Source organism: Eptatretus burgeri, chromosome 11, assembly GCF_056783735.1.
Source record: "Eptatretus burgeri isolate ZD-2024b chromosome 11, Ebu_testis_v1, whole genome shotgun sequence".
Lineage (NCBI taxonomy): Eukaryota > Metazoa > Chordata > Myxini > Myxiniformes > Myxinidae > Eptatretus > Eptatretus burgeri.
Genome location: NC_140971.1, coordinates 58,047,930 through 58,075,308, shown reverse-complemented (window position 1 = coordinate 58,075,308; position 27,379 = coordinate 58,047,930). Strand labels below are relative to the sequence as shown.

At 42.0% G+C, this 27,379-nt stretch overlaps 1 protein-coding gene across 1 annotated transcript; it reads right to left on the bottom strand.

Annotated features, from left to right (window-relative positions):
* Nucleotides 1–1,128: 1,128 nt before the first annotated feature.
* LOC147017171 (uncharacterized) lies at nucleotides 1,129–26,874 on the bottom strand. The gene is made up of 11 exons (XM_085846609.1): nucleotides 26,473–26,874; nucleotides 22,693–22,824; nucleotides 20,945–21,046; nucleotides 19,769–19,921; nucleotides 17,235–17,312; nucleotides 16,883–16,972; nucleotides 15,303–15,392; nucleotides 14,915–15,085; nucleotides 10,211–10,318; nucleotides 7,701–7,880; nucleotides 1,129–1,792 (listed from the first exon to the last, which is right to left on the bottom strand). The coding sequence occupies exons 2-11, from the start codon at nucleotides 22,757–22,759 to the stop codon at nucleotides 1,662–1,664; spliced, it is 1,170 nt and encodes a 389-aa protein (XP_085702735.1). The 5' UTR covers nucleotides 22,760–22,824; nucleotides 26,473–26,874; the 3' UTR covers nucleotides 1,129–1,661.
* Nucleotides 26,875–27,379: the final 505 nt, after the last annotated feature.

The window sequence follows — 27,379 nt, the reverse complement described above, 5'->3', positions numbered from 1 at the left end:
TGGTGTTGGCTTAGTGGTTAGGGTGGTGGCTTGGGATCCTTGGGTCTTGAGTCAAGCCCCGTTGGCTGCTGAATTAATACACCAGGGGGTTGACTCAACATGTCATCCTTCTGAGGTCGGCGAAATGAGTATCAGTGTGTACTGATAGAGGGGCACTACATCAGCGACATCATGCTTCCAAAAAATGATAGCTACCCTGGCAGCGAAGCTGCCAGACACAAGAAGAAGAAGAACAAGTGGCAACCTGGCAAAATTCAAAATTCCTCCTCGATCATATAGGGGGCACTTTATCATCGGTACAGCTGCAAACCCCAGCAAATGATGCTACCCGCAGCCATATGTTGCATATGAAAGAAGAAGAAAAACCTACAAGTGTGCATGCACCTCTGATTATGTTTTACTGAAATACAAAATGTAAAAAGAAACATCAGGCATTTGCAGGATAGATTAGGTTTAGCAAAGTTATTGTGTGATTTCAGCCTGAAATTATTTCAGAAAAAAAGTTTGTAGGATAAGAGGGTCATATATACATATACATGCATTCCCAAATGGAAGACCAAGAAGGAACCCGAATGGAATGCTGGGTAAAAGGTCGGAACAATGGAAAAAGGGGGGAAATCGAGAAGAAAAGGCAAGTCAAGAAAGAAAAGAGAGGAAGAGTGAGGGAGGAAGGAGATCAAATGGGATATACTTTGTATGTATGTATGTATGTATGTATGTATGTATGTATGTATGTATGTATGTATGTATATATATATATATATATATATATATATATATATATATATATATATATATATGTATGTATATATATATATATATATATATATATATGTATATATATATATATATATATATATATATATATATATATATATATATATATATATATATATATATATATATATATATATATATATATATATATATATATATATATATATATATATATATATATATATATATATATATATATATATATATATATATATATATATATATATATATATATATATATATATATATATATATATATATATATATATATATATATATATATATATATATATATATATATATATATATATATATATATATATGTATGTATATATATATATATATATATATATATATATATATATATATATATATATATATAAACTTGGAATAAACTCCCTCACTCTGTACAATCCCATTCTTCCCTCCAGGCTTTCAAAACAGTTGTTCACCACGACCTCTTATCGTTCCCCCATCCAAATCCTCGATCTTTTCTCCCCCCGTTAATCCACCCCAAACCCACCTCCTTCAAATTCCCTGCTTTCCTTCCTGAAAGTCCTGTAATGTCCATCTTGTATACCTCCTGTTGCCTCCCCCATCCCTCTCCCTTCCACAGATCTCCTAATGTCTCTGTTCCCCACTGTTTTGTCATTCCCTCTTGTCTCATGCCCCCTTTGTTGTGTGTTGTGTGTTGTGTGTTAGCTCTCACATGAGCCTCAATAAGGTGTACAAAAAATATATATATTCTGCCATTTTTGTTTATGTATGTAGTATATAAATGTCCAATAATTAATTGGTGGGAGTGAAGAAATAATGCCTCGAATTTTTCTTTCCTTTTGATTTATCGATATAAAATACTCATCCGTTTTGTTCAAGTTTGGACACTAAACACACTGCACTCCAGCGTCTTCGCTGTGATTGCAATTATGTTCACCCCATTGAGCAGAACTGCATTCCGAGATGTCCTCTTCGTTTCCATCGCATCCCAATTCATCCACAAATATTGGTCCTTCTCCTATAAAGAGAGAGAGAGGACACACACACACACAGCTAGCTCAGTACTGGTGTTGTTTTTGTCTTGTAACTCCATGTTTTAAAATCTCAGGAAACTGAGACACAGGAAACAGCTTTGTGTCCCACAACTACATGTGTACCTGATGCACAGGGTGATCCATATCTCTTATTACCCAGATGTCGATTTTTAAACATATTTTATAAGATACGACTAGCAGGGTACCAGCCGGACGGGTGATCTTGTTCCAAGCATGCAACACGTTCCTCTGACGCATTTCTTTATTTGGGTGGTGTATAGGCAACTGTAAATGGCGGAGACTTGTATATCCTCCCTTCCCTGGATTCGGCGTGACATGATACACATTTACATCGAGAATTAGCGTCTCCACCCAAGACCACCGGCAAACACCCCTTTACACTAATTTGGGTCATGCTGATCCAAGTCTGGACTCTGGATGTAATCGGTGAACAACTGCAGGAGTAACAGAACAAACAAACAAACAAACAACAGTCTGTGAATCATAGTGAGAATAAGTGAAGAGGGAGAAGTGATTGTGAATTTAACGTTCCATCTTTATTTACTTTTTACATTGTTCTGTTCTTAGCAAACGGGGACAGGAACAACTCAGGCATGATAGGACGAATGGCCTTCTTATGCGCCCAAGTTCCCTGTGTAATGTTGTTAAGAACAGGAAGAAATGGGGAGGGGAGGACAGAGTTGGGGGTGAAGGTGCATGGAGTTGGAAGAGGGAGTTTGAGATGTTGGGAAAGGGGGTGGGGATTGAGGACTTTGGGGGTTGGAATTGCAATTGAGTACTTGGGGCTTGGGGCAGTTGAGGACTTGAAGAAGAACGGAGGAGGGGATGAGTTAGTTTGGGGGAGGGCAGAGAGGGGACAGTTGTGATTAAGGGGTTTGAGGCTTTTGGGGGCGGCGGAGGAGGGGGGAGAGTTGAGGACATTTGGTTGGGAGGGGGTTTGAAGATTTGAAGAAAGTCAGGAGAGCACAGAGTTTGGTGGTGGTGGTTGGGGGGGGGGTGGCACGGGTTAGTGACCTTCTTCTTCTTCTGTATGGCCAATACGGATTGCACTAAAGTTTAATGTCCAGGTCACATTTTACATTATGCAGAATTTCCATGGGTCCCAGATGGTCCCATTGGGTCTTTAGGGTCCTCTAAGTATTTTGGTTAAAGACCCAGGGGTCTTAGGGGTCTTTATGTCCTCAGGTCATTTGGATCCCCTGGGTCTTTTGGGTCCTCAAGGACTTTTGGTTCCTCCTGGATCTTTTGGGTTCAGGGTCCTCAGACTCTTGTTGGTACTCATGGTCTTTTGGGTGTTTTGGTTCCTCGGGTTCTTTAGGGTCTTTTGGGTCCTTGGAGTCTTTTGTGTCTTTGGGGTCTTTTGAGTCTTCAGGGTCTTTTGGGTCTTCGGGTCTCCAACAGATCGGTCTCTTCATCTCTATATTCGCTCTTTCATTATTTATCTCTCGAAAGAAAAGTGAATTATTGCAGAATTCTGCAATCCATATCTGCAAGGCTCACTTGACTGTGCCTGGATGGGTTTGAGGGTAGAGGAGTAGCAGCTGAAACCCGAATCCTATCCAGGTTCCTCCTGATGACTCCATCTTTGCTCTTTGCTTCTTTGGGTTCCTTCTTGGTCTTCCATTTCATTGGTACCAACGTGAAAAAGAGGAAGAAGAGAAAGAGGAGAGGGTGTTGGTGTGGGGAGAGATACGGGTGAATGTTACGTAACACAGCAGAGGAAATTGTGAATGTTTCGTAATCCAGCAGAGGGAAATTGTGAATGCGAGTCAGTAACCCAGCCCTGAACAGGTCAAGGGTGCAATTGTTGATTGCTCTTGTAAGTTCCAAATGAATAAATTAGAAATAGGGATAGAAAGAGACATATCGTGTGAGTCAGTGTGCCAGCCTGCGTGTCAGGGAAAAACTCTGCGGCTTGTTAGCTCTCAATCCATGGCACCAGCCAGTTCACGCCGAGCGAATCGCATCCTTGCAGATACTTGCTTTCACAATGGCTCACCATTTGCAGGTTCAGCTCGGCTCCTTCAGCTCCTCGGTTCAGCTGGTGTTCATGGGTGACACCTTTCCAATGGTGCGCACCTGTTGCCAGGCGGTTCTCAATGGCCGAGTTCCTGGCTCGGTGACGCTGTCGAATGGCGACCCAACTCTTATGCGGTCCTTGGTTCGGCTGCTTCAGCTCCACCATGTTGTTGAGGGGGTTCGCATCCCTGATCCGTTGGATTTGTAATTAAATATGGGTTTGTAAAGTGTTATGGATGTGCTCAAGAGAGATGGGGAAAGAGATAAGAAGAGAGGGGATTTATAAAAAGAAGAATTCCAGAGGGGTTCAAATCTGCTCCACAAACACAACACATTTCTCTGTCCACTGATATGAGGGGACTAAACTAACGAAACAAAATACTACGGATATATCTAAACTCCAGGGTTCCCTTATGTGTTGGATGTGACTCCCACGGTCTTCCAAAACCGCAACAATATCGTTTTTGGCCCCATCTCTCAACGGTGAAGAATCGCTCGAAAAATTTGAAAAAAAAAAAAAACCTCAGACTTGGATCTGGGTCTTCACCAAAATCGAAGCAATTCGTTCTTGTCACACACCCAACCTGTCCACCAAGTTTCTCCATAACATTTTGAGAAATCGTGCTATATATCATTTTGGCCCAATTACTCAATGGTGAAGAATCATTTAAAAACTATAAGGGCACTCGGTAGAGCGCATACCTCCGACAGGCTGATTAGTTTATGTTTTGTATCCAACTGATAGGCTGGGTCTGGATTCGGACCTGAACTAAAATTTAAATCGGCTTGTTCTTGTTACTGAACCAACTCGTCCACCAAGTTTCGTCCAAATCCGAGCAAAACTTTTTGAAATATCATTTAAGCCCTGTTTCTCAATGGTGAAGAATCACTTAAAAAATTATCAGTTCCAGATCCGGACTCGGATCTTCACCAAAATCGAATCATTTCGCCAGTGTCATATACCCAGCTCTCCACCAAAGTTTGTCTGAATCAGTCAACAACCTTTTGAGATATTGTGTTCACAAACAAACAAATAAACAGACATGGGTGAAAACATAACCTCCATCCACCTTCGGTGGCAGAGGTAATGATAATATCTGGATCCGGATCTTCACCAAAATCGAAGCAATTCTTCTTTTTAACACACCTAACCTGTCCACCAAGTTTCGTCCGAATCCGTCCACAACTTTTTGAGATATCCTGCCCACAGGCAGACAGACAAACATACAGGAGTGAAAGCATAACCTCCTTCCATCTTTGGTGGCAGAGGTAATAAAATGACGATTTTAAAGGTTGTAGAAAAAAAAATTTCATAACTTTATTGCTGTTGATGCAGCATCTTTTACACCACCTTATTTAACACATTGCATCCGTTCTTTGTGCCTGTCTTTTGTGTCCCTTACGACATCCTTAAAAGCAATAACTTTCCTGTTTAGAATGATTTTCAATTTTATTTGACTGCTCGGGAGGGAGACAGACTAAAACATACATCTCACTTTACTGTGCGCATGTGCGTTCGGGAAGAATTCAGAGCCAAAGTACGGTAAAACTGCAGGTTTGTTTTCCAAATGATGTTCCGATTCATGTTCAAAATATAACAATCAATTGAAATCAAGTTGTTCCTTGATTAAAAAAAAAGACATTTGTAGACAGACAGATGGATAGGGAGTACCGGCGGAAAGTGGACGCAGCGACGCGCTGCTCTGGCACACGCTCCCATACCTGGCCTGGCCTGATGGATAGACAGAAGTGAACCAATTGTTCAACCCCGCTTTTTGCTTTATGTGTGCAGGGTAAAAATGATCAAGTGTACATACCAACAAGTACAATTACCTTCAACCTCCCTGAGTACCAAAGTCCTTTGTTTATCCCTTAATGCAATCATTCTTAGGCTAGATTCAAGAGATTGCTATTGGTAACCCCATATAAATACTCCTGGATGCACAGGACCAGGAATCATCACTTACAGTTTGTAAAGCAGGGGAAATCACTGATTTTAATGGGAATTTTGATTGACATGACACGCTCAGTGTATCGAAAGAAACTCAATCAAATTAATGATCCCAAAAAGTATGTTAACTCTGTCAGAATTATGGCGAATGCTGGAAAATACAAAGTCCTGAGTGATCTGATAGATGTAATGGGCTTACACATGTAATAGAAATGAGCTAGATGGATCCACACTCACCTCAGGAGCTGTCTAGCCTGTGTTCGAACCCTATCCCTGCTATCAACTGTCATTCTTGTGTTTCGCAGGCAGGGCAAGACATCAATGTGTGTGCCATCCCTCAAATGAATATTAAGCAGGGCGTCCCATCTCTAAGCATTATTTGGTGGATGTTAAAGATCCGTCAGTGTCTTGTGTAGAGTCGACGAGTTCCAAATTCTGCTGAGCTGTCGCATTCTAACTGACCTCCCTGATTATTCCTGTGTGTGTGTGTGTGTGTGTGTGTCTTCTCCACAACTCCAAAAACCATAAAACCTAGCAGCCTGAAACTTTGCATGCATACTAAGGGAAGTCCAAGGAAGTGTACGACTGAAAACTTGTTATTTAGGTTAATTAACACACCCCTTTTGAAGATAATTAACATCCTTATTTAATTATATCCTTCATCAGGCAATCAATCATCGGCCACCTCACTCTCTGGGGTCTTAAGGCGTTTCCTGGGTAACCTCGTTGGGGTCAGAAGCCGCCATGTTTTTTGGCCTGCTCAACCTTACCTTGACTTGAAACAGGCCACAACGATTTCATCATGATAAAAAAATTTTTTTCACTTTCCTCACTCATATTATGGAATGTCTGTTCATCATAGCTACGAATCGCTGGATATATCGCTTTTGTAAGTGCTATAGTTTTCAAATTAGGAGCTTGGAGGGATTTCATGCATTATATGATACGAGGAGATCTGCCATTGCCAAACAGGCTGAAGAAGCCTGGCCATGTTTCACTATGGAGCAGCATCAGCATTCTGGGTGCAACCCCCAAGAATGCCAGTTAAGGTGGATGTTGGAAGCAGGACATGCAGGGGAAACTCTGACATCAGTCACAGAGGAGGTGCGGAACTTGTCACGAACTTTCGGCTCACTCATGCGGAAAGCACAAGGGATACTCCATTTTGAATGTACATTGATTTACATTTGTTACATCACATTCATCCCCACCCCAACCTCTTCAAACATTTTGTCACTTTTGTTACATTGACCTCGGCCATTACAATCATGTTCGTCTTACGAAGATTTAGCTGAATTGTTTTTGCTCCAGAAACGATCACCCCAAGAATGTGTTTCCCCCCCTCCTCCCCCCAGCCACTTCCCCTTGTAAACACAAACACCTCCACTCCACAGCATGTGCTGTCAGGCTGTTTGTTTTTGATTTAATGTGCCAAAAGTTGAAAGTCACGTGTTTAAGTTCCAGAATGTGGCTATGATTGGTGGATCCGGCTTGGCCCACACCCTAAATTTTTTGGGGTTGATATAAGGAGGGTTTAGAATCTTATTTTTAATCTTGAGAAAGGTCAGTGGACACACGGTTGTTTCGTGTTGCTGATCGAAATGGTTAAAAAACAAAAATCCGATAATTTTTTCAAAAAATTTTGTTTTTGCTTAAAACAGTCCTTGTCACTCACTGATCGATGAACCTCTGAAAGTTTGACGATCCGTTTGGCCATCTCTGAGAAAAATGGCTACACACACACACACACACACACACACACACACACACACACACACACACACACACACACACACACACACACACACACACACACACACACTGCAAAAACAAACATCTCCGATTTGTACAATCATTCTGAGGTTTCTCAAAAAGCTCATCATTTACATTCCTTCAATCACCTTCACCAAAATGTGCCGTGTTGTAAACGTTCATGACAGAAGAGAAACCAAGCATCTTGCAAACCACGGTGCCATCGTTGATGTCCCAGTTGTCATCACATATGGTGCCCCACTGGCCCATGTAGAAGATCTCGACACGTCCAGAATTTATAGTCCCGCCAACTAGCCTCAACACGGTTCCTGTTTGTACATCAATGTCAATTCTGTGTAAGCAAACCATTCTGTACAGGTCACAGTTCATGCAAGAAACATGTTAAGCCACACATTTCAATTCACACAACATTGCTTTATAATATTCCTTGTGGAAGTCACGATTACACTGGATTTATTATCATTTTGTAGATATCTGGGTCATCTAAAATTCTGTTACACTAATATCTTGTGATTATAATCCCTTTATATTGTTTGAATGTGATATCTTACAATTCAACGTGACATTCATCTGTTTTGTTTCTCCTGCATGGTGTATTTGATGCATCTACATACCACAGAAATAAGTCTGCAACCCTGCTGCCCTCTGTCGTTTTGCTCTTCCATAAGCCTAGATTTCTGTGCAGCATCAGAGCCAGGGTGGTGGGATGGCACTATTAACAATGAGAGTGTGAGAAATCGGAGACAAGTCAGGAGGGGTGTGGGGAGGGGAGTGGGGTTGGTGGTGATATTCCTCTTACCTGGTGATTTTAACTGCCACCACCACCATGCCATTTGTAGAAGAGTTGGAACTGCATCAAATAGCCATGGTACTGCAACTAAGGCCTTCGGTGATTCACTAGGACTCACTCAATCTGAGAACTCCCAACTCACATCAGTCACTGGAAGAAGCTCTATCTTTCAAACTTCAGGGCTTCAACATCAACTGTGAGCTATTCTGGGCTGACGATGTCAAAGGTGGTCTCCAAAGCCATTCACTAAACAGACATCTTCCATTGCAACAAGGCCTTCCTTCATAAATCTGAACTTTTCATAGATCATTGAAGTCCTGCGACCCCTTAGAGGGTTGGTGCCTCTGTTTATACATGTCAATGTCAATCCTTGATGATGTGGACTCCAAAGCTCTCAAAATAATAATAGCATTTTGCACAAGGAAGGAAGAGCACAGACTTGCGTTCGTTCGTTCTCTCTGTCTCTCCCCCCTCCCCCCCTCTCTCTCTACCAAATGGAAGACCCTCCCATCTTCTTTAACAGTTCTCTTGAGGAAGTTCAGTCACTCAAACTCTTGGGTCTCTCGATCAGCCATAATCTTTCTTCAGGAAGCCACATTTCAAAGTTGGCCTCCAAAGCTATCCGCTGACTGGACTTCCTCCATCGTGCAAAGTCCTTCCTTGGCATACCTGAACTTTAATTCACCTCCATGGTCTTCATCCACAGCTTGATGGAGTACTGCTCTTCCCCCTAGGCTGATACACTAATCTCACACCTACCTCAGCTTGATGCCATGGAACCCACGGCCTCCAAGATCATTGGAAACTCCCGTGATGAAGCTGAATCTATGGGCTCATCAGTTTGCCATTGCAGACAGGTCGGCAGTCTCTCTGTTTTCTACTGCCTCCTTTCTGGTCTTGCAACCCTCTACCCTCTCATTGTGTTGTGAAAAATATTAATGTCAAATCCAAATTAAATTAATAAAAATAAGTTACAAGAAGGGAAAGCGGTCCAAGCTCATTTAGCAACGCCCAAGATTGGTAATTCCTACGAAGCCATAAGGCCATTCCTCAATTTGTCATGCAGGAAATATTTAAATAAATGTTTCGTTGAATTTCCCCGGGCAATGCCGGGTACCACAGCTAGTTTCCAAGAAGAAAATCTTCATTAGCAATCCACACTCAGGATTACAATCTTGCATTTTCCTGAATAATTATCGACGATGTGAAAATAAGTTCTGCAAGCATCTCTGGTCGGGTTTTTCGATTTTGGAGCTGCCTTTTGGCACCCAGCCAGTTACACAAAGGGACATTCTTCATGTGGTGAACCTGATATTTCTCACAAAGTGTTGACTTGGATTCAGAACATGACAAAGAAGCAAATACGAGTCATTTAAAATTATCACATCCTATTATTCAGCAAGATACAAAAAGGTAATGTGCAAATTCAGGAAGACTTTAAAATGTTGGTAACCAGTATTTTCGTGTTTGGCACATAAAATAAGTCGAGATAACCTTTCTCCATAGCTAGGAGCACTTGACATCCAGGCTTTTTAACTTCTGATATTTTCAAATGAGGTCCATCCATCCATTGAGACCCTCGTGTGTGCAGAGCGTTGGTGCTGCCTAAGCTGTCTCCGTGGCTATTGGACACAATCCTGGACATGTCGCCACTCCGACACAGGACACCAGCAAGCTGGCACTCATTTTGCCGATCTCAGAAGGATAAAAGGCAGAGTCAACCCCACCTGATATCAATTCAACAGCCGAGTGGAATTATGAACTCTGGATCCCAGGATCGCAAGCCCACCACCCTTACCATTAAGCCAACACCAGGTATACATTAGGTCACAACAAGCATAAACCTACCTCCTCTCCTTGGGTTTCCTGGATCTCCTTTCTCTCCTGGGATTCCTTGAGGACCTTGAAGACCTCTCGGGCCGTTAGGACCAGGAGGTCCCATGACTCCTTTTTCACCTGTGGTAGTACAATTAAGAGTGTTGGTGATTAACCTTCTTATCCATTGTGTAATACTAACGTCTCATCATAATTAATGGGCCATAAATTTATTGCATACTCGTGGTTTGTCCTTGCATTGTGCAAGCAGATAAATAAATCAGTTAAATGAAGAATGAATGAACAGTATAAGCTCTATATTTATGAGCAATCCAAGCTCCACCACTCTCCCAACTGAATAGGTGATGTGCCGCTGGCACGGTCCATAGCTCCACCCTTCTCCCGGCCAGCGGGTGAAGCTCTACCTTCCTTTGGAGCACAGCTCTGGCATGTCTGCTGCCCTCTCTAGTTTCCTCGATCAAATTTTTCAGTAACATTATGTGCTTCATCATAAATGTAAGAGGATATACCGAGGTACAATATTTCATCGTAGGAGTGCTGTTTATGTCATACTGTTTGTTATACAAGTTTTGTTTTACTTTAAAACTCACGTTTCCCTCTACATTTCACCTGAAATCCCTTGGCTAATCATTATTTGACCAAACAAGTCTTCGCACAAGGATTACTCACTCTTCAGGTCTTACAGGAATGTTTTGGTTAGGTCAGTTTGGTCAGTTTTAACCTGTCTGTCAATAGGTTCTGTGTTGTTTTCTCGTAAACTAGCTGGAAGAGCCTGTCCTTACGAACGGGAGGAGGAACAACCCAGACTTGGAGTATGTTTACTCGAATGCCGCTGGAAAACAAATGTCTTCCCTCTCAGGGATATTGTGGGGTAAATGGTTAGGGTAGCCTAGAATACCTGTCCTCCAGTTAGATTGCTCACGAAACCACGTTTCACTTTCAGTAACTGTCGTACCCGGATACCCCTCACCGTCCATGTTAAGCTTCCAGCTCTTCCAGCTTTCCATCCAAGCTTCTGGCATTCGTGCACATCACCATCTTTCCATTTAAGTCCTGCTTCTTCTTCATAGTGTCCATAAGGACATGCTTTTACAAAATAAAATTTAAAAACCGATGTTTATCATTTAAAAGTCATCATGGCAAAGTGGCTAAAGTTACTGACTCCCAGACAAATCCAAGTCCTTGTCACACACCCAACCTGTCCACTAAGTTTTGTCCGAATCCGTCCACAACTTTTTTGAGATATCATACTCACAGACAGAAATACAGACAGATAAGGGTGAGAACATAACCTCCGTCCACCTTCAGTGTCGGAGGTAACTTGAATGGGCATTCGATAGAGCGCATACCTCCGCAAGGCTGAATGTTTATGTTCCCACTGGAGACAGGATCTGGATTCGGACCTGAACCAAAATCGAATGAATCGGTTTGTTCCTGTCAAATAACCAACTCATCCCACCAAGTCCTTGTCACACACTCAACGTGTCCACCAAGTTTTGTCCAAATCCGTCCATAACTTTTTGAGATGTCTTTCTCACAGACAGACAAACAGGGGCGAAGACATAACCTCCGTCCACCATTGGTAACGGTGGTAATGAAATGACTTGAGACTTCACAATGACAACTTGTGACTTGACAAAAATGACTTCTTCGTCTTCCCCTGTTTCTGTGGGGTTGGGTGGGGGTATCCCATTTGGATATTAGCTTGCCCAAATATTTCACGAACCGGCTGGCCATTCCTGACATTAGACTAAGGTTAGGGTAGCAATTTGGTCATGGTGCTTGCGATAGCTCACCTATTCTTCACAAAGAATACCGTGGGATATTTAACGTCCACCAACTAATGCCGGCAGAGGGGATGCGCAGTTTAACGTCCATCTCAGGGACAGCACACACATTGATGATTCACCCTGTCTGTGAAACACCAAGACGAGAGTTTATAGCTCGGCCAGGATTCAAAACCAGGCCAGACAGCGTAGAAGTGAGTGTGCATACCTCGAGGCACCATAATTATTTGAGAATTGAGAAAAAATGACTTGGATACAAATTGCATCAAAGTGAGTGAGTGAGTGTGTGAGTGTTTACAAAAGAGCTTTACATATTTGGATTGGAAAGGAGAGGATAAATTGGGAAAATTGAAATTGAGAGAAGGAAAGGAACAGGGTCGGAGAGGAAAACCAAGTTTCCAAACCGACATTGGTCCAACGTTGGCATAGGATGGAATGGTCGCAAAACGAGTCCATAATCGGTGAAAGCGACGTCTATTTACCAAAGTTACGGTCCAACAGCAGCCAGCTGGCATGAAACAGTTAGGACAATGGTCAACATTTTGCCAATGAACAAAATTACATTGCGTCATTAGTCAGATTGTGTCGGAACTTGGAGGGGAAATGACGTGGGGCTACGTCGGGTCAGTGGGCATGGGGTGGCTGATGTGGGCATTTAAGTGGGCATGGTCACACGTTTGGCTGATGGTCCCCATACCATGGCTCACTTTTTCTCGCATGCATTCATGAGCTATTAAGGGTTTCCTTTACTAACAGAACTCCATCATACAGATACAATGATTAATTATTGTAAGTACTGCACAAAAAAGCCTGGATATTAAAAGCGTTTAACAACAAATGCTTTACTGGGGAGGGGTAAAGTGACTTACAGACCACCCTATACATAAATGGACGATTTCAAACTTGTTTAAAGTATGCTCAAAGGCTATAATCAAACAATATATTGAATGAATATATTTTTAGATGAAAATAACTTTCCCAGAAAGATGGTTTGAGCATACAAACGGCCCCTAATAGTAAAATCCGGTGATATTAACTTAAGGAAGCGGGTCAGAAATATACCATCTGATTGGGGATGTTGTCACAAAAAAAATTGATGGGAAACACCACAGCAAACCAGGACGTCCAACAGCGCTTAGTGAGCAGGAGGAAGCGGTACGTGTAGAGCAGGTGAAAGCTGGTTTCAGCATGACGGTTTCCCTTTGACATGACTGACTGTTTGTTCGTTCATACTTGATCTAAAGCTGGTCGAACTGTGCTGCATGTCTCCAATAATTTCTCCAGATGATGCAGATGCATTCATATTAAGTCATAGTCAAAAGGACAAGCGTTTGATCAAATGTGGTCAATAGACTCAGCAAAAAACAGTAACCCAGTTATGAGGCACCTTTGAAAGCTGCAAGATTTGCATACTGTTTAAAGTAACCCGAACCATACGGTAACTTTGAATGCAAGAAGAAAAACAAAAACATTCCAAAAATTTTGGTTTAAATAATGAAAAATTCGGGTAATTTTACAGCGCAAGGGGCTGAAAGGATAGCCGAGAGGTACGCACACTCGCCCCTGAGCTGGCTTGCCTGGATTCTAACCTTGACACACCTTAAACTGTCATCCCGGTGTTTCACAGGCAAGGTAATTCATCAATGTGTGTGCCATCCTTTGGACGCACATTGAACGGGGAGTCCGGTTTGCCGGCATTCGTTGCTGGACGTTAAAAATCCCGTGGTGCCCTTCGCAAAGCGAATGCATTCTATTACCAGCACCATGAACAAATTCCAAATTCCTGCCACAACTACTGCTGGGAAGGCAATAGTAGGCACCCAGAGTAACCCTTGATCAGGAAGCTGTGCTTTGGCAGCACAGACGCTGTGTGAAGGGTATGATACATCAGAAGAAGAGACATACAGTCTACAAACTATGTTTATGATGGATATCTTATGTGTTGGCATTTCCCAAGAAATTGAGAAAAAAGTAAGAAAAGTGTTCAAAGTAGTCGCCCCTTATTATGTACACAAATATGGCAAAAAGAAACAACCCCCCCCCCAAAATTAATATATATTGTTTGTTTGGTTTTGGGGCCACAAGAGAAATTACACTAGAATTTTGCATAGATTCCTGAAAGGAGAAGCATCCTTCCTTTCATGTTACATCTGCTACCACTGCCAGCTTGTATTAACAGGAAATGGTACGAACCCGACACCACCCATGCACGGTTCCTCATATTTGCTATTTTTGTTTACTATTTGGCAAACCGGGAGTCCGATTTCCATTCAGGAACAGAACAATGATGGTTAACCATTTCGAAATTGCCACTCTTTTGTCTAAATGATGAAAGTTGTGCTAAAAAGACGATTTTAATTGCAGATGTTGTGTGAGTAACGACAGGTTAAAAGTGCCCGGTGAGCTGAACAGAGTTGGTGTAAACGCGCGCGCACACACACACACACACACACACACACACACACACACACACACACACACACACACACACACACACACACACACACACACACACACACACACACACACACACACACACACACACACACACACACACACACACACAGCCTCATTTTAGCATATTCAGATATCTTTTCGAAAGACACTTATTCCTTCCCTTTACTCCCATCTCCTCTAAAACCTATTTTCCTTCTCTTCACCCTCCTTTTGAATTGGCATTTTCCAAGAAATTGAAAAAAAATGTGAGAAAAGTGTTCAAAGTAGTAGCCCCTTATTATGTACACAAATATGGCAAAAATAAACAACCCCCCCCCCCCATCAATCTAACATCTTCTCCCGTTCTACAATCCCTCACAATGCATTTGTAATAAACAGATTGTTTGTAATATCACCATTGTTGTTGCCTTGGTTCTGTTTCAGCATATAAGCTTTAAGTTGTCCAAACACAATGTTGCTCATGTGGTCTTACCTGCAACCCCTGGCTTCCCTGGAGGACCAGAAGGTCCAGGTTGTCCCATTTCTCCCTTTGCTCCCTTCTGCCCAGGATGACCGTTTCTTCCTGATACCCCAACCTTTCCTTCATCACCTTTGGCTCCGGTTTCTCCTTGTCGGCCCTGTATTCCTGGATCACCTTTAGATCCTTCACGGGCAGATGTTGCAAGATGCATCCATCGTGTTTTATATGACGGGTCATAAACCGTTGAATTAAAAATAAATAATAAAACACTTTACATGGCAATTAATTTTCTTTTACAGTTTACATTTTGGTTCCTTTATTATGACATAAAACAAACATTCATTCTCATGTACTCACAGAACACGTAGAGGATGAGCATAAGACACCATATGTAACATACCAGGGTCCCCCTTGTTGCTCTTCTCGCCTTTAGAGCCAACTGGACCTTGTTCTCCTTTCTCTCCTGGTGATCCGTTTTGTCCTTTGTGACCTTGGGAGAAATAAGACCAAAACAACAACCCATGACAATGTTTGCAACCTCGCCTAAATGCACAACATATAGTTGCGAGCGACCTGAATCATCTGGCCTTGCTAGTCAGGCGAGGCTTACTGAGCTGGACATATATAACATATTGTAATGGTCGCAGGATTCTAACCAATCCAACAAACAACCAGGCAGGTAGGGGAGGAGAGGTCACCATCTCTGCCCATAATTTGTGTCGGGGAAGTGGGCGGTTTAAGAACCATACGCCATTGGCGATTCCACCTGACAGGAAATAAGTTGAGCGGAGCTTGTCGATGGCTCCCTTTTAAATGGCACCTGAAATCCCAATTCACCGTGTAACGGGTCTAATTTCCCAAGTAACTAAATGTACTCCATCGCCCCCGATCCCCCAGTGACCACAGACAGGGTTCTCATTAACAAAGGATTTATTAACAGAAGATACTATGCGGGGGAGAAGAGAACACGGTCACAAACGGTGAAACAACTCAACACAATGAAATGAATGATGAAAACAAGTTCCCCAAACATGCCCTCGGAATCTCGACGGAACTTGATTATTGAAACTTATTCACTCATTCGGGGAAACATCGGACACAGCAGGAGGTCGTTGAGACAGATTAGAGAGGGCGAGCGGAACCTGCTTGCCACGGTGTTCGGAACCATGAAGGCCAGCATGTTCTTCACCCGACAGGGCCTCTCTCCACCACAACATGGGATCTCTCCATCACAGCGCAATACTATCCACAGTGCACGATCTCCACAGTGGGCTCTCGACATCGTGCCGTGCATCCTCTCTCAGTCTGACCTCGTGCAAGTATCCCATGCCTGTGCTGATTGGCTAGGGTGGTGCCAGTAATATTACGATCACGCGTCAATCTGACGCCTGATGAAGTTTCCCAACTCTACCCATCCCAAGAGCTAGTAGCTGCATGACCTTTTGTACAGTTTTGCTCATGGAAAAACACACAGACAGATTTACATATTCTAGAGGGTATGGAGGGAAAAGATGGCACTTAGACACTAAGACTGTAGGAAAGGAGACAAGAGCTTCTAAAGACAACTCAACACTATCTTATCGCTAATTACATTAATTACTTCACACTTATGCACTATGAAATAACTATTATAAACTATTCCTCTTTTACCGGTTAAGCCATTCCTGTACCAATATGATTGGGTATAATGAGCTACGCAGGTGTTTAGTCTACCTGTGCAACTTCAGCTGGGGTGGTATTGTTATAAAATTCCAAACTTTGAGATCTCAAATTCTGAGATCTATCACCCTGAAAAAATGAGCGCTTCCCTCATCCCTGGTTCAAGTCCTTCCTATGGTCGCTTGTCCATTGTCTCCTCATCATTCATGTAAAAAGGATCTCAATAGCATTTTTCTACAGGAGCTTTTGACACTGTAATGAATTTTTCTCGTGCGTTGCAATTGCTCCCAGACTCCTCACTGCTCTGAAAAATCTCAGTACCTGGATCTCCTTTTGGACCCGGAAATCCAGCAGCGGCTCGTTGTCCTTTCTCACCCCGAGATCCTGTTGGCCCCACATCTCCTTTGGGTCCTGAAAAAGCTAAATATTGTCAGAATAATTGTTGTTTTCTTATTTTATTTTGATAATTGTTAATGAGGAATATTCCAAAGTTCTCCCAGATACCCACATTTCACAACTGAGCTCAGGCTCCAAAGGCACCGAGACTGCCCCGAAATGACATGTTTGTTCACACATGACATACCAAGAATGTGTATTTTATAATTACAGTACAGTACTACATACAGGGCTCCTCACAGTGTCCATTTACATCCGTCATGATTGTGTAACGCACCAGCATCTCCCCGAGCTCCTGGCATTCCGGAAAAACCTCTGAAACCTCTCTCTCCAGGTGGGCCAGGAGGACCATGCACTGTGGTAAGAGATAACAAAACCATCAGCCCATAGCATAGCCCCCATATCTAAAGCTTCTGGAATCAACATTCAACTAGTTACTAGGCTATAGGCTGGGTCTTACCCTGTCAGCCATTTCAACACTTAATCTGGTCATTGTCAGTTCCTCAAGGTTGAATGTGGTCATCACCTTCCTCCCACATATTCCTCCCAAAGTCTCAGCTTTCTACCCATTTATCTATTCCTTTTTTTTCTCTCTCACCTGTATGGCACAACTGATGAACAGCTCAATCACACTTTGCACAGTCGCACCACGATGTCTATACTGTATATATAATACATACTTGCAGCTCACTTCATTTGTTACTCTGCCAACTCTGCCAAAATGTTCACTCTGCTCACCAAATTGCTTTCACATTATTACAGAAAACGTTTTTTACATCATGAATGAAAAAAAAAATTGTCTTAAATTTCTGTGAAGACATTGGAAACGTTTGGTTAAATCATTGTCGCTGCAGTTTGCCTTTTCTCACTCTGAATCTGTAACCTCTCATAAAAATAAAAGATAGAAATGATCTTTAAAACGTTTATAAACATCTTTTAGGAACAAGATCACATATGGTGGCTGTCCACATCAAGATGACATGTATCTATACATATAAAAACGGAAAACACGGTGAAGCCGTGAAGTGGTCGGTGAAACCGTCCATGAAGCCGTGAAGCCGTGACTATATGTCTATTAATTACGTACTATTGGAATGTACCTTTTAAACCTTTCGACCCTTCATACTGCTGAGACCCCTTAGACCTTTGAAGACCCATTAAGACCCCTAAATATCCTTAAGAACCCCAAGACCATTTAGACTCCAAAAACCCATAAGACCCTTAAGACCTTGAAGACTCTGAAGTCCCTTTAGACCCCGTAGACCTTAACACCTTTTAGATCCTTCAGACATGTTGGACAGCTTGGACCCTTGACAATTAGAGCTTTAGGCCACTTGGACCTTTTTACATGCTTGAGAGATTGGACCGTTCTGACCCCTTAGACCAGGGGTGGGCAACCAAATTTATTTCCTGGCCATGGTTGTGGCCAGTCGATCACAGAAATGGCCACACTATTAATAAAAACAGAAAATTTTCACAAAATAGACTTATTTCAGGATTATAAATAATGATAGTCAAGGTCAATTATATAAACACAATGCAAAAGTACAAAAAATTACTTTTTCAAAATTACAAAAGCATGAAATTTATATGTAAAAAATTAATTTGTCACATATAACAATAAAAACACAAATATACTAAAAATATTTTTTTTTAATTTATATTAAAAATATTTTTAAAATAACATTTTAGTATTATGAATAGGATTTTCTTCCAATTCATAATGGTATAATACTAAAAAATCATACATTTTTCTTAAATTTACTTTGCCTTTAACAACATAAAAAATTTCATTGAAAGGCGTACAATGCAGTGAAACCTTGCAATCCAGATAAAAAAAAAACACACTATCCATGATTCTACGAGTTGGCCACACATGGCCATTGGCCAATGGATTGCCCACACATGCCTTAGAAACTATAACTGCTATGGGAACGTACCCTTGAGACCTTTAGACCATCTTGAACCTTTTAAAGTGCACACCATGCAAACATCTAGACTCCAGAGTCTTCTTGCAAAACACCGACTATGCTTTTCTCAACAAGTGATGTGCAAATTCAACCCACCCAGGGGGTGGGTACTCTGCTAGTAATAAATATAATTAAGAAGCAGGGGAAAATGAACACAGTAAAATGTAAACTTTTCCAAAAGTAAACGTGGTCACAATTGATGTCACTGTCGCAGTTCTTTGCATTGATGAATTAATCCACTTGTGCTTAAAACAAAATAGTTGTTAACTTGGCGCAAATTAGTCCAAGAAACACACCCATGAGTGCAGCTGGTCACTGCTAAGTCACGAGTCAATAACAAGGGGTCAGGAATTCGTACACATCACATCTTGCACAAAAAGGAAATGGAATGTTTATTGTACAGAGTATCAAATCATATGACACAACTTGTAATTTGTGTACATTTGGTGTGGGCCAAATTTCCTTGGGGTCAGAAATACATGTCTGTGTGTCTGTCTCTCTCTCTCTCTCTATATATATATATATATATATATATATATATATATATATATATATATATATATATATATATATATATATATATATATATATATATATATACCACCGTCTCCCCTCTAAACATGCCCCTTCCCAAATCTCTCCCTGTATTGAGATTACCCACTCCCTCACCAGTCCCCTTTGCCATCTCATATTCGACCCGATTCTCCTCCTTTTCGCAATTTTGAATTTCTTAATTTCCCCCTTTTTCGTTGTGTACGTAGTAAGCATAAGTAGTAAGTGTGTACTTTCTCCTTGTGTACGTAGTAGTAAATATGGCTGCTTACCTGATCAGCGAACTCACCAGACATTGCTGAAATATTATGCATTACAGCCACGCATTGTTGTTGACACTCCATGACCTCGTTCATGAAAACATTCTGCTCCTCACGTGATGTATAGCTCTGGGATTTATGCTGTGTGTCACTCTGGACTTTCTCCTGCTGGTGAAATCTTCCTAAACAGTGATGCAATGAGACACAAGCAATCCTCAACAGAAATACTTAAATACAAAACTCAAAATTGCAACAGTTCACTTGGAGCTTAAAAATGATCATCCACAGCTTGATGGAATATTGCTCCCCCCTTTGGGCTGGTGCCCCTGCCTCACACCTTGCTCAGCTTGATGCCGTGGAAATCAAGGCCTATGATCATTTGAATCTCCCATGATGAAGCTGAGTCTATGGGTCCATCACTTTCCCATTGCCAACAGGTCTGTGGTCCCTCTGTCTTCTACTACCTCCTTTCTGGTTTTTCACTCTTTTCTTTCTGTGCTTTGTCCCCACCCACCCCCCCCCCCAGGCTTCTGCAGGATGCGCGTGGTCCACCAGCAGCCCTCTTCTGATGAAACTCCCAAAATTCAGAATCACTTCTCACTCATACCTTGATCATTAGTTCCTCAACTTCCACATTCTCTTAAATTGCATTCCTCCCTCCAGGTCATTAGGACAGCCAATCACCACCATCTCAGATCATCCCCCCATCCAAAACCATGATCTCTTAACCCTCTAAAGCCCTCCTCTCTCCAAATTTCTCGTTTTACCTTCCTGACAGCTTGCTTATCTGTATCCATCTTGGCTACCCATGCATCCTCCCCTACCCCTCATTCTTTCCCACGGCCACATCCCTTATTTGTCCAAGTCTCCCTCTATTTTGTCCCTCAACCATGCTGTTGTTGTGAGTCTCCTCTCCCTTTCTTCTGTTCTGTTATATCCTCATCCATTATATTATGCTCCAGCTCCTCCATGAGCCTCGACTTTGTATACAACAAATATGGAGCAACGGTTCACTAATCAAAGGAAATGTATGGTGTAACATGACGTCATGATATCAACTTCTGCATTTTCAGGTTCCTCACCAAAATTCTATCAAAACATGTGTACATCGCAATTTAACCATGAGAGCGTAGCTTCATTATCACGTGATCTCCCCATACAGGTTCATTTTGCAATCGACACAAAGCAAAACTATGACGTCATACCATAGATCAGAAATGCGCTGCAGGCACAAGAAGCCAAACACAGAGGGTACAAAATGACCACAGCCAGCACCAGGTACCTGGGTACACGGGATTCTGAGGGTCCTGATAGGATGGCATGAAACGGTCCAGGGGGAACAGGCAAGGTGAGAACGTGAGCAAATAGAGGATTTCTTTTATGGATCAGAGAGATTACTGACATGTTATATGTTCGAATACTGTATAATGAAAACAAGAAATTGAAGGATGGAGGACAAGAGTCCATTCGACCCATTCATTGTCCTACATGAAAATCTTCCTACAGAAAGACAAATTATATCAAATAAACTCAATGATCATAGATTCTGTTACTTTAATATCTTACAAACCTAACACTCGCATTTTAATTATCTAAGTGTGTGTGTGTGTGTGTGTGTGTGTGTGTGTGTGTGTGTGTGTGTGTGTGTGTGTGTGTGTGTGTGTGTGTGTGTGTGTGTGTGTGTGTGTGTGTTCCTCGTCAAGGTAGTGCTATAGTTAACTCAGATATCCTGACTGCAGGAGGTGGCCATTCTGGGTTAGCCAATAGGGAACACTTAACCGAATGCAAAGTGTGTAAATGTGAGATTTTTAACTGCAAAACTTGTCCTATATTTACAGCAAACAGTCTAATTAATTGTACAGTAGCGTCTAAATTAAAAGAAACTAAATAATTAATTACATGTAAAACCTCAAACATAGTTAACCACTGGTTGTCCATTACTCACTTATCACTTTACATACACATGGATACTGTAAAAATGCAAACTTCAGCATTCAAGTTGAAGAAAAGACAAGCGACATGGCCGAAAATTGAATGTGATGTGGTGCACACTGGACACAAGAAGTTCGAGTTTAATTTATCCATTTTATTGAGCTGGATGCTTTTTTGCTGTTGTTATATTTTTACAGTTAATTATAGGTTTAAAATCTGCATTTCAATAATAATAAAAAAACATTTAAAGTCGTATATGAGAAGGAACCCCTTTCCTACTTTGGACAACCTTGTGCTCCAGATTTTCACTTTGGATGACCCCTAACCACTCCTTGATCCCCCCCCCTCCCTCCTTGCACCAGCACATTATTTTTGTTCGTTGCTTCGGTTCTTTGGGACCATCTTGGCACACACCTTTCTCGTGTTGAGTTTTTTTGGGGGTAAAATCAACGTAACCGTCTCCATGTTCAAATTAAACTGGTCCGCTATCAATGTCACTGTCAAACATCCGTAAGATTGGACCAACATTCTCATCTTTTTGACATTTTCGTCCGTGTTGGCAAACGCTGTGATAAATAACTTATCGTGGCGTTTCGTGGGGAACCTCTAACGGATGTAAAAATATTACAAACCACAAACACGTATGAATACCTTTTTAAAGTCACGACTGCTGTTTATACAAAACTGAAAGGGAGGAAACCTGACGTTCTTGAGACAATATTAGCTTTATCACATCCCCCACAAACGAACGGACCCAAGCCGAGATCTCCTGTAATCTATATATCCCAGGGAGGCTAATAACAGGACCCTACCTGTTGCTCCCGAAGGGAGTCGGTGTCCTTGTTAGTATAAATATAGTATTAAACACCACGTATTAGGCTTTGGTATGTCGGTGTACTTGTCTCGATGTCTACGTACATCTCAATTAATTGATGTTTTAGAGTACAATAGATACTAAAGTAATTGTCGAAATCTCTCTCTGTATCTCAAGAAGCAGTAAGAGTACACTCTCGGTGTGTACCTGGTTTTACGTGTTTATCATTCTTCATGCCGTCAAGGTCCAACCAGTCTTCACCCGGTGTTTCCATTGCAGGTCGTCAAGTTTCTTCCCTTCGTGAAAGGTTCGTTTCCTGAAACTTCCCAGCAGTCCTACCTGTTGCACAACAGGTGGAACTCCAGATATTAATTCCATCTTGTTTTGTTTTCGAGTTTATTCCCACTTTCTGTTCATGTAATTAAGAAACAGATATATTCAGAAGCAGACATTCACCTTAATTTTAGTCCTTTTAAACACGGTTACCTTCTTGTTTTTTAAAAGCTGTGCAATTGTACATTCAGGTGTAAAGGAACTCAGCTGTGGATGAGTTCATCAAACTCGGTTTATTCTTGCTTTGGAATTCGAGATCAACAGTTTGGAGAGGGCCAGGTTAAGTGCCCGCAGTGTTGTGAGTAGAGGTGTACAAGGTGAGAGGGATGAAAGCGGATTGGCTGGACCTGGTGTGTACCTGGTTGTGGACACCGTGGACAGGTACACAGCGAGAGTGTTTGGAAAGGGCCAGGTTAAGAGCCCACAGTGTTGTGAGTGGAGGTGTACAAGGTGAGAGGGATGAAAGCGGATTGGCTGGACCTGGTTGTGGACACCGTGGACAGGTACACAGCGAGAGTGTTTGGAGAGGGCCAGGTTAAGAGCCCACAGTGTTGTGAGTGGAGGTGTACAAGGTGAGAGGGATGAAAGCGGATTGGCTAAGAGCATGAGAAGAATCTGATGCTGCCTCGACGAAGTGCTTTCTAACCACGACACTACCAGACTCGGTGGCGTGTAATGCGAAGAGCGTCGGGAAGGTCGGCTGTTCAAACCCGTGTTGAGTTATACCAAAGACTTATTCTTCTTCTTCTTTAGTATGCAGCACAAGGCTGTGGAGTAGCATCATTTGCTGTGCTGTTGGTGCACTACTCAATGGCCTCTGCGAGTACAGTATTTGTTTCTAAACTAGTGCGTGGCAGTACGTGCAAAAAAAAAAAACATATAACTTTCAAACCTCATGCCAGAAACAACAACCACACAGGCCGTTCCTTCGCTCTCACGTGCGTGGCCATACGTGCAAAAAAAACAACAACTTTCAAACAACCACACAGGCCGTTCCTTCGCTCTCGTAAACGACGACTGGATTGGGGCATTGTGTTTATCTATAAATGCGCATAAGAAATCGAGAAATTATTAGAATACATTGTATTAACAGGAAATGGTACCAACCTGACACTACCCAGGTGAAATGATCATGTCATCACTATCCGGAAGTCCGTACGTTGTAACCCGTAATGGGGAACGAGGCTGAGGATCTTTTCCCCAACGGCCATGCCTACGCAGCAACGTGTCCTGTCATTGGTTTGGTAAATAAATGGCCATAACTTGGGAACCACTTGTCCGATTAATATCAAACCTTGAAAAGGCAGATCCACAGGGCCCCAGCAATATACCTGACAGGTTTCAATTAGATTGGACCAGTGGTTGTCGAGAAACAGCGGTCACAGAAACACACACAGAGATTGCTGGAATTATAGATAGACTAATACGTGCCCGTAAAAAAATATAAATAAATAAATAAATAAATAAATAATTCAAACCGCGACCAAGAAACAACAACCACACAGGCCGTTCCATCGCTCTAACGTGCCCGTACGTGTGTGGCCCAGAAGTTCGCATATCGCAGTTACGATTATTCGCAATTTAGTTTTAATGGCCAATTATTCAATTAGCGCCAACGAATTTTGCCTTTTCGCAATGTCATCGCAAGGAAAAACACAAAGAGAAGAGAAGAGAAAAAAAATTACTTCCTGGTTCGGAGCATACCAGCTCACTCTGATGTTACCGAAATTTATGCACCGTCTAATATGAAAATGATCATAACTTGGGGCATAGTGTTGATCTATAAATGCGCATAAGAAATCGAGAAATGATTAGAATATACGAAGCCATCATTATCCGGAAGTCCGTATGTTGTAACCCGTAATGGGGAACGCGGCTGAGCTTCCCTTTCCCCATCGGCCACGCAACAATGTGTCTTGTCATTGGTTGGTAAATAAATGGCCATAACTTGGGAAGCACTTGTCCGATTAATATCAAACCTTGAAAAGGCACATCCTCAGGTCCCCAGCAATATACCTGGCAAGTTTCAATTAGATCGGACCAGTGGTTGTCGAGAAGCAGCGAACACACACACACTGCTGGAATTATAGATAGATGACATGAGTAAAACTTAGTGGACATGTTGTGTGTGGGACAAAAACGAATTGATTCGATTTTGGTGAAGATCCAGATCCGGATTCAAATCCGCTATTTTTTTAAGTGATTCTTCACCATTGGGAGATCGGGCCGAAAACGATAAATAGCTCGATATCTCAAAAAGTGGTGGACGGGTTCGGACAAAACTTGGTGGATGAGTTCAGTCAGTGACAAGAACAAGCTGATTCGATTGTGGTTGAGGTCTGGATTCAGATCCGTCCGATCACATCGGATACAAAATGTAAACTGTTCAACCTGGCTACCAAGTGCCGTTCTAGTTTTATACTACGACAGTATATAGACAGGTAAAGAGATCACCCATACATTGACTAAAGATATGGCAATAAGGGGTATCATTGCCCCTTTATTCCCATGCATGACTGGTAATAACAGCAAAGTACATTTCGCTGCAGAGTTGGAGCAACCATACAAACACCGTGGACATTTACTTCGCATTACGTGTTAAACGCACAGGATCACACGGTTTCAAGTGCGACCCAAAGTAAAACTAGTAATAGGTGTCCACAGTCATCTTCACCATGGATCGGCCGAGGTCCGCTGTGGATCGTCGGCCGAGGTCCTCACCGTTTCACCTTTATTCACTATTAAATTCGTTTTCTCCACAACCGCTTGAGAGATCGACACAAAACTTCCAACATAGGAGCGCCGACCCATGGGGAATGTTCTAACAAAGTTTCAGGATGATTGGATGGAAAATGCGGCTAGTGTTCCAAAAAAGTCTGTTTTCTGGAGGTGTGGGTTGCAGGGTGTTTCACGTATCAGGAATAAACGGCCTCGACCTCGCTTCGCTTGCCCTCGGCTGAATAATGAACTAGTAGGGCACTTGGTGGAGCGCATACCTCCACCACGTAATAACTGATTCACGAGAACATATCGGGCCCAATACATTTTTGAGACCTCATTCTATACAGTTCTATGTTTTTGGCCCGATCTCTCAATGGTGAAGAATCACTTTAAGAATTAAATAATTCTCGGATCTTCACCAAAATCGAATCAATTCGTCCGTGTCCCACACCCAACATGTCCACCGAGTTTTATCCGAATCCGTCCACAACTTTTTGAGATATAGTGCTCACAGACAGACAGACAGACAGACAGGAGTGAGGACATCACCTCCGTCCGTCCATGGTGGAGGTACATCACATGCTTACGAGACCACCAGATCTAAAGGGATATTTCACAAGACACTCTCATATTATGTCTGCATTAATTAAACAATGAAAAGCAATTCTTCATAAACAATGGAAAAAAATGGGATATCGTAGAGCATTCAAAAAGTTCTCGGAACGAAATACATACAAAATGTAATTCAAGAAACGCCAACAGTTTTTATTTTCCAATATGTCGATATTAATTAATTAATACCATTTCTTACAAATCACTTATCGCTCGAAAAGTAAATAAATTCGTTGTTTCTTGGACTCTTGTTTCTAGTTCCGAGAACTTTTTGAACACATCACGTAAAAGTTGTACTTTGTTGATGAATTGAACCCTTGCCTTGATAAGTCGACACCACGACGTCGACAAGCAACCTTTTCTCTGTCGATCCGATCAGATGGTGATCAAGGTCAGCACGTTACGCACCATGGTACGGGACGAGGAACCCAGCCCGAATTGCTGGTGAGTCACAAACAAAAGCGGTACCGATGTCTCCAGTGCCTGTTTCAACACTGTTTCTGATGACGTGAGAGATTGAGGAAAAGTTTCGACTTGAACACGAACTGTTTAGACTTTCGAGGAAACGACGACACGACGAATCTTGTGATTTATGTCTGTAGAGCAAAAACTGATGATTTCGGACTCGAGTCCAGGGGTCTTTAATCGAGTCCTCACTTGGTTGGACTCAGGATCGAAGGACTTGCCATTAAGATCTTGTGACGTCATGACGTGTCAGACTCAGACGCTCGAGTTGAATCTGAACAAAATGCATGTTTATAACATTCCCACTTATTTATAAGATTCCACCTAACTCTCAATGAAAGGTAATCCCCCCCCCACACACACACACACACACACACACACACACACACACACACACACACACACACACACACACACACACGCACACACTTTTGGGGACTATAACAGGGGCTCAAACTCAAGACCCTAATATCTTAAGCCAGCCACCTTAACCGTTAAGCCAACACCAGGCTATAGGTTTCAGGTAATAGAGAAAGTAAAGAAAATTCAATACCATGTAGACATGTCCAACTAAAATGACAACTAAATGAATGTTTGAGGAGCGAAAGAAGCAGCGGTGCTGAAATTTGGGAAAAAAACAGGAAAAACAGGGTGTTGTTGACCCTGAAAGGACACTTAATCCAAACGACCTTAGCTCAGGTGGTCTCGCACATCGTATGTCATTGTCGACAATGTTCATTCCCCATGATGCACTATAGACCCA

Bases quoted from the DNA above. Each gene is read 5' to 3' on its own strand.
- LOC147017171 (XM_085846609.1), bottom strand. From the start codon at position 22,759: ATGGAAACACCGGGTGAAGACTGGTTGGACCTTGACGGCATGAAGAAT. The intron at 19,922-20,944 runs GTATGACGTCAT...ATCACTGTTTAG, and splicing joins CAGCGCATTTCTGATCTATG to GAAGATTTCACCAGCAGGAG. The intron at 1,793-7,700 runs GTGATTGAAGGA...CTCTCTTTATAG, and splicing joins CACGGCACATTTTGGTGAAG to GAGAAGGACCAATATTTGTG.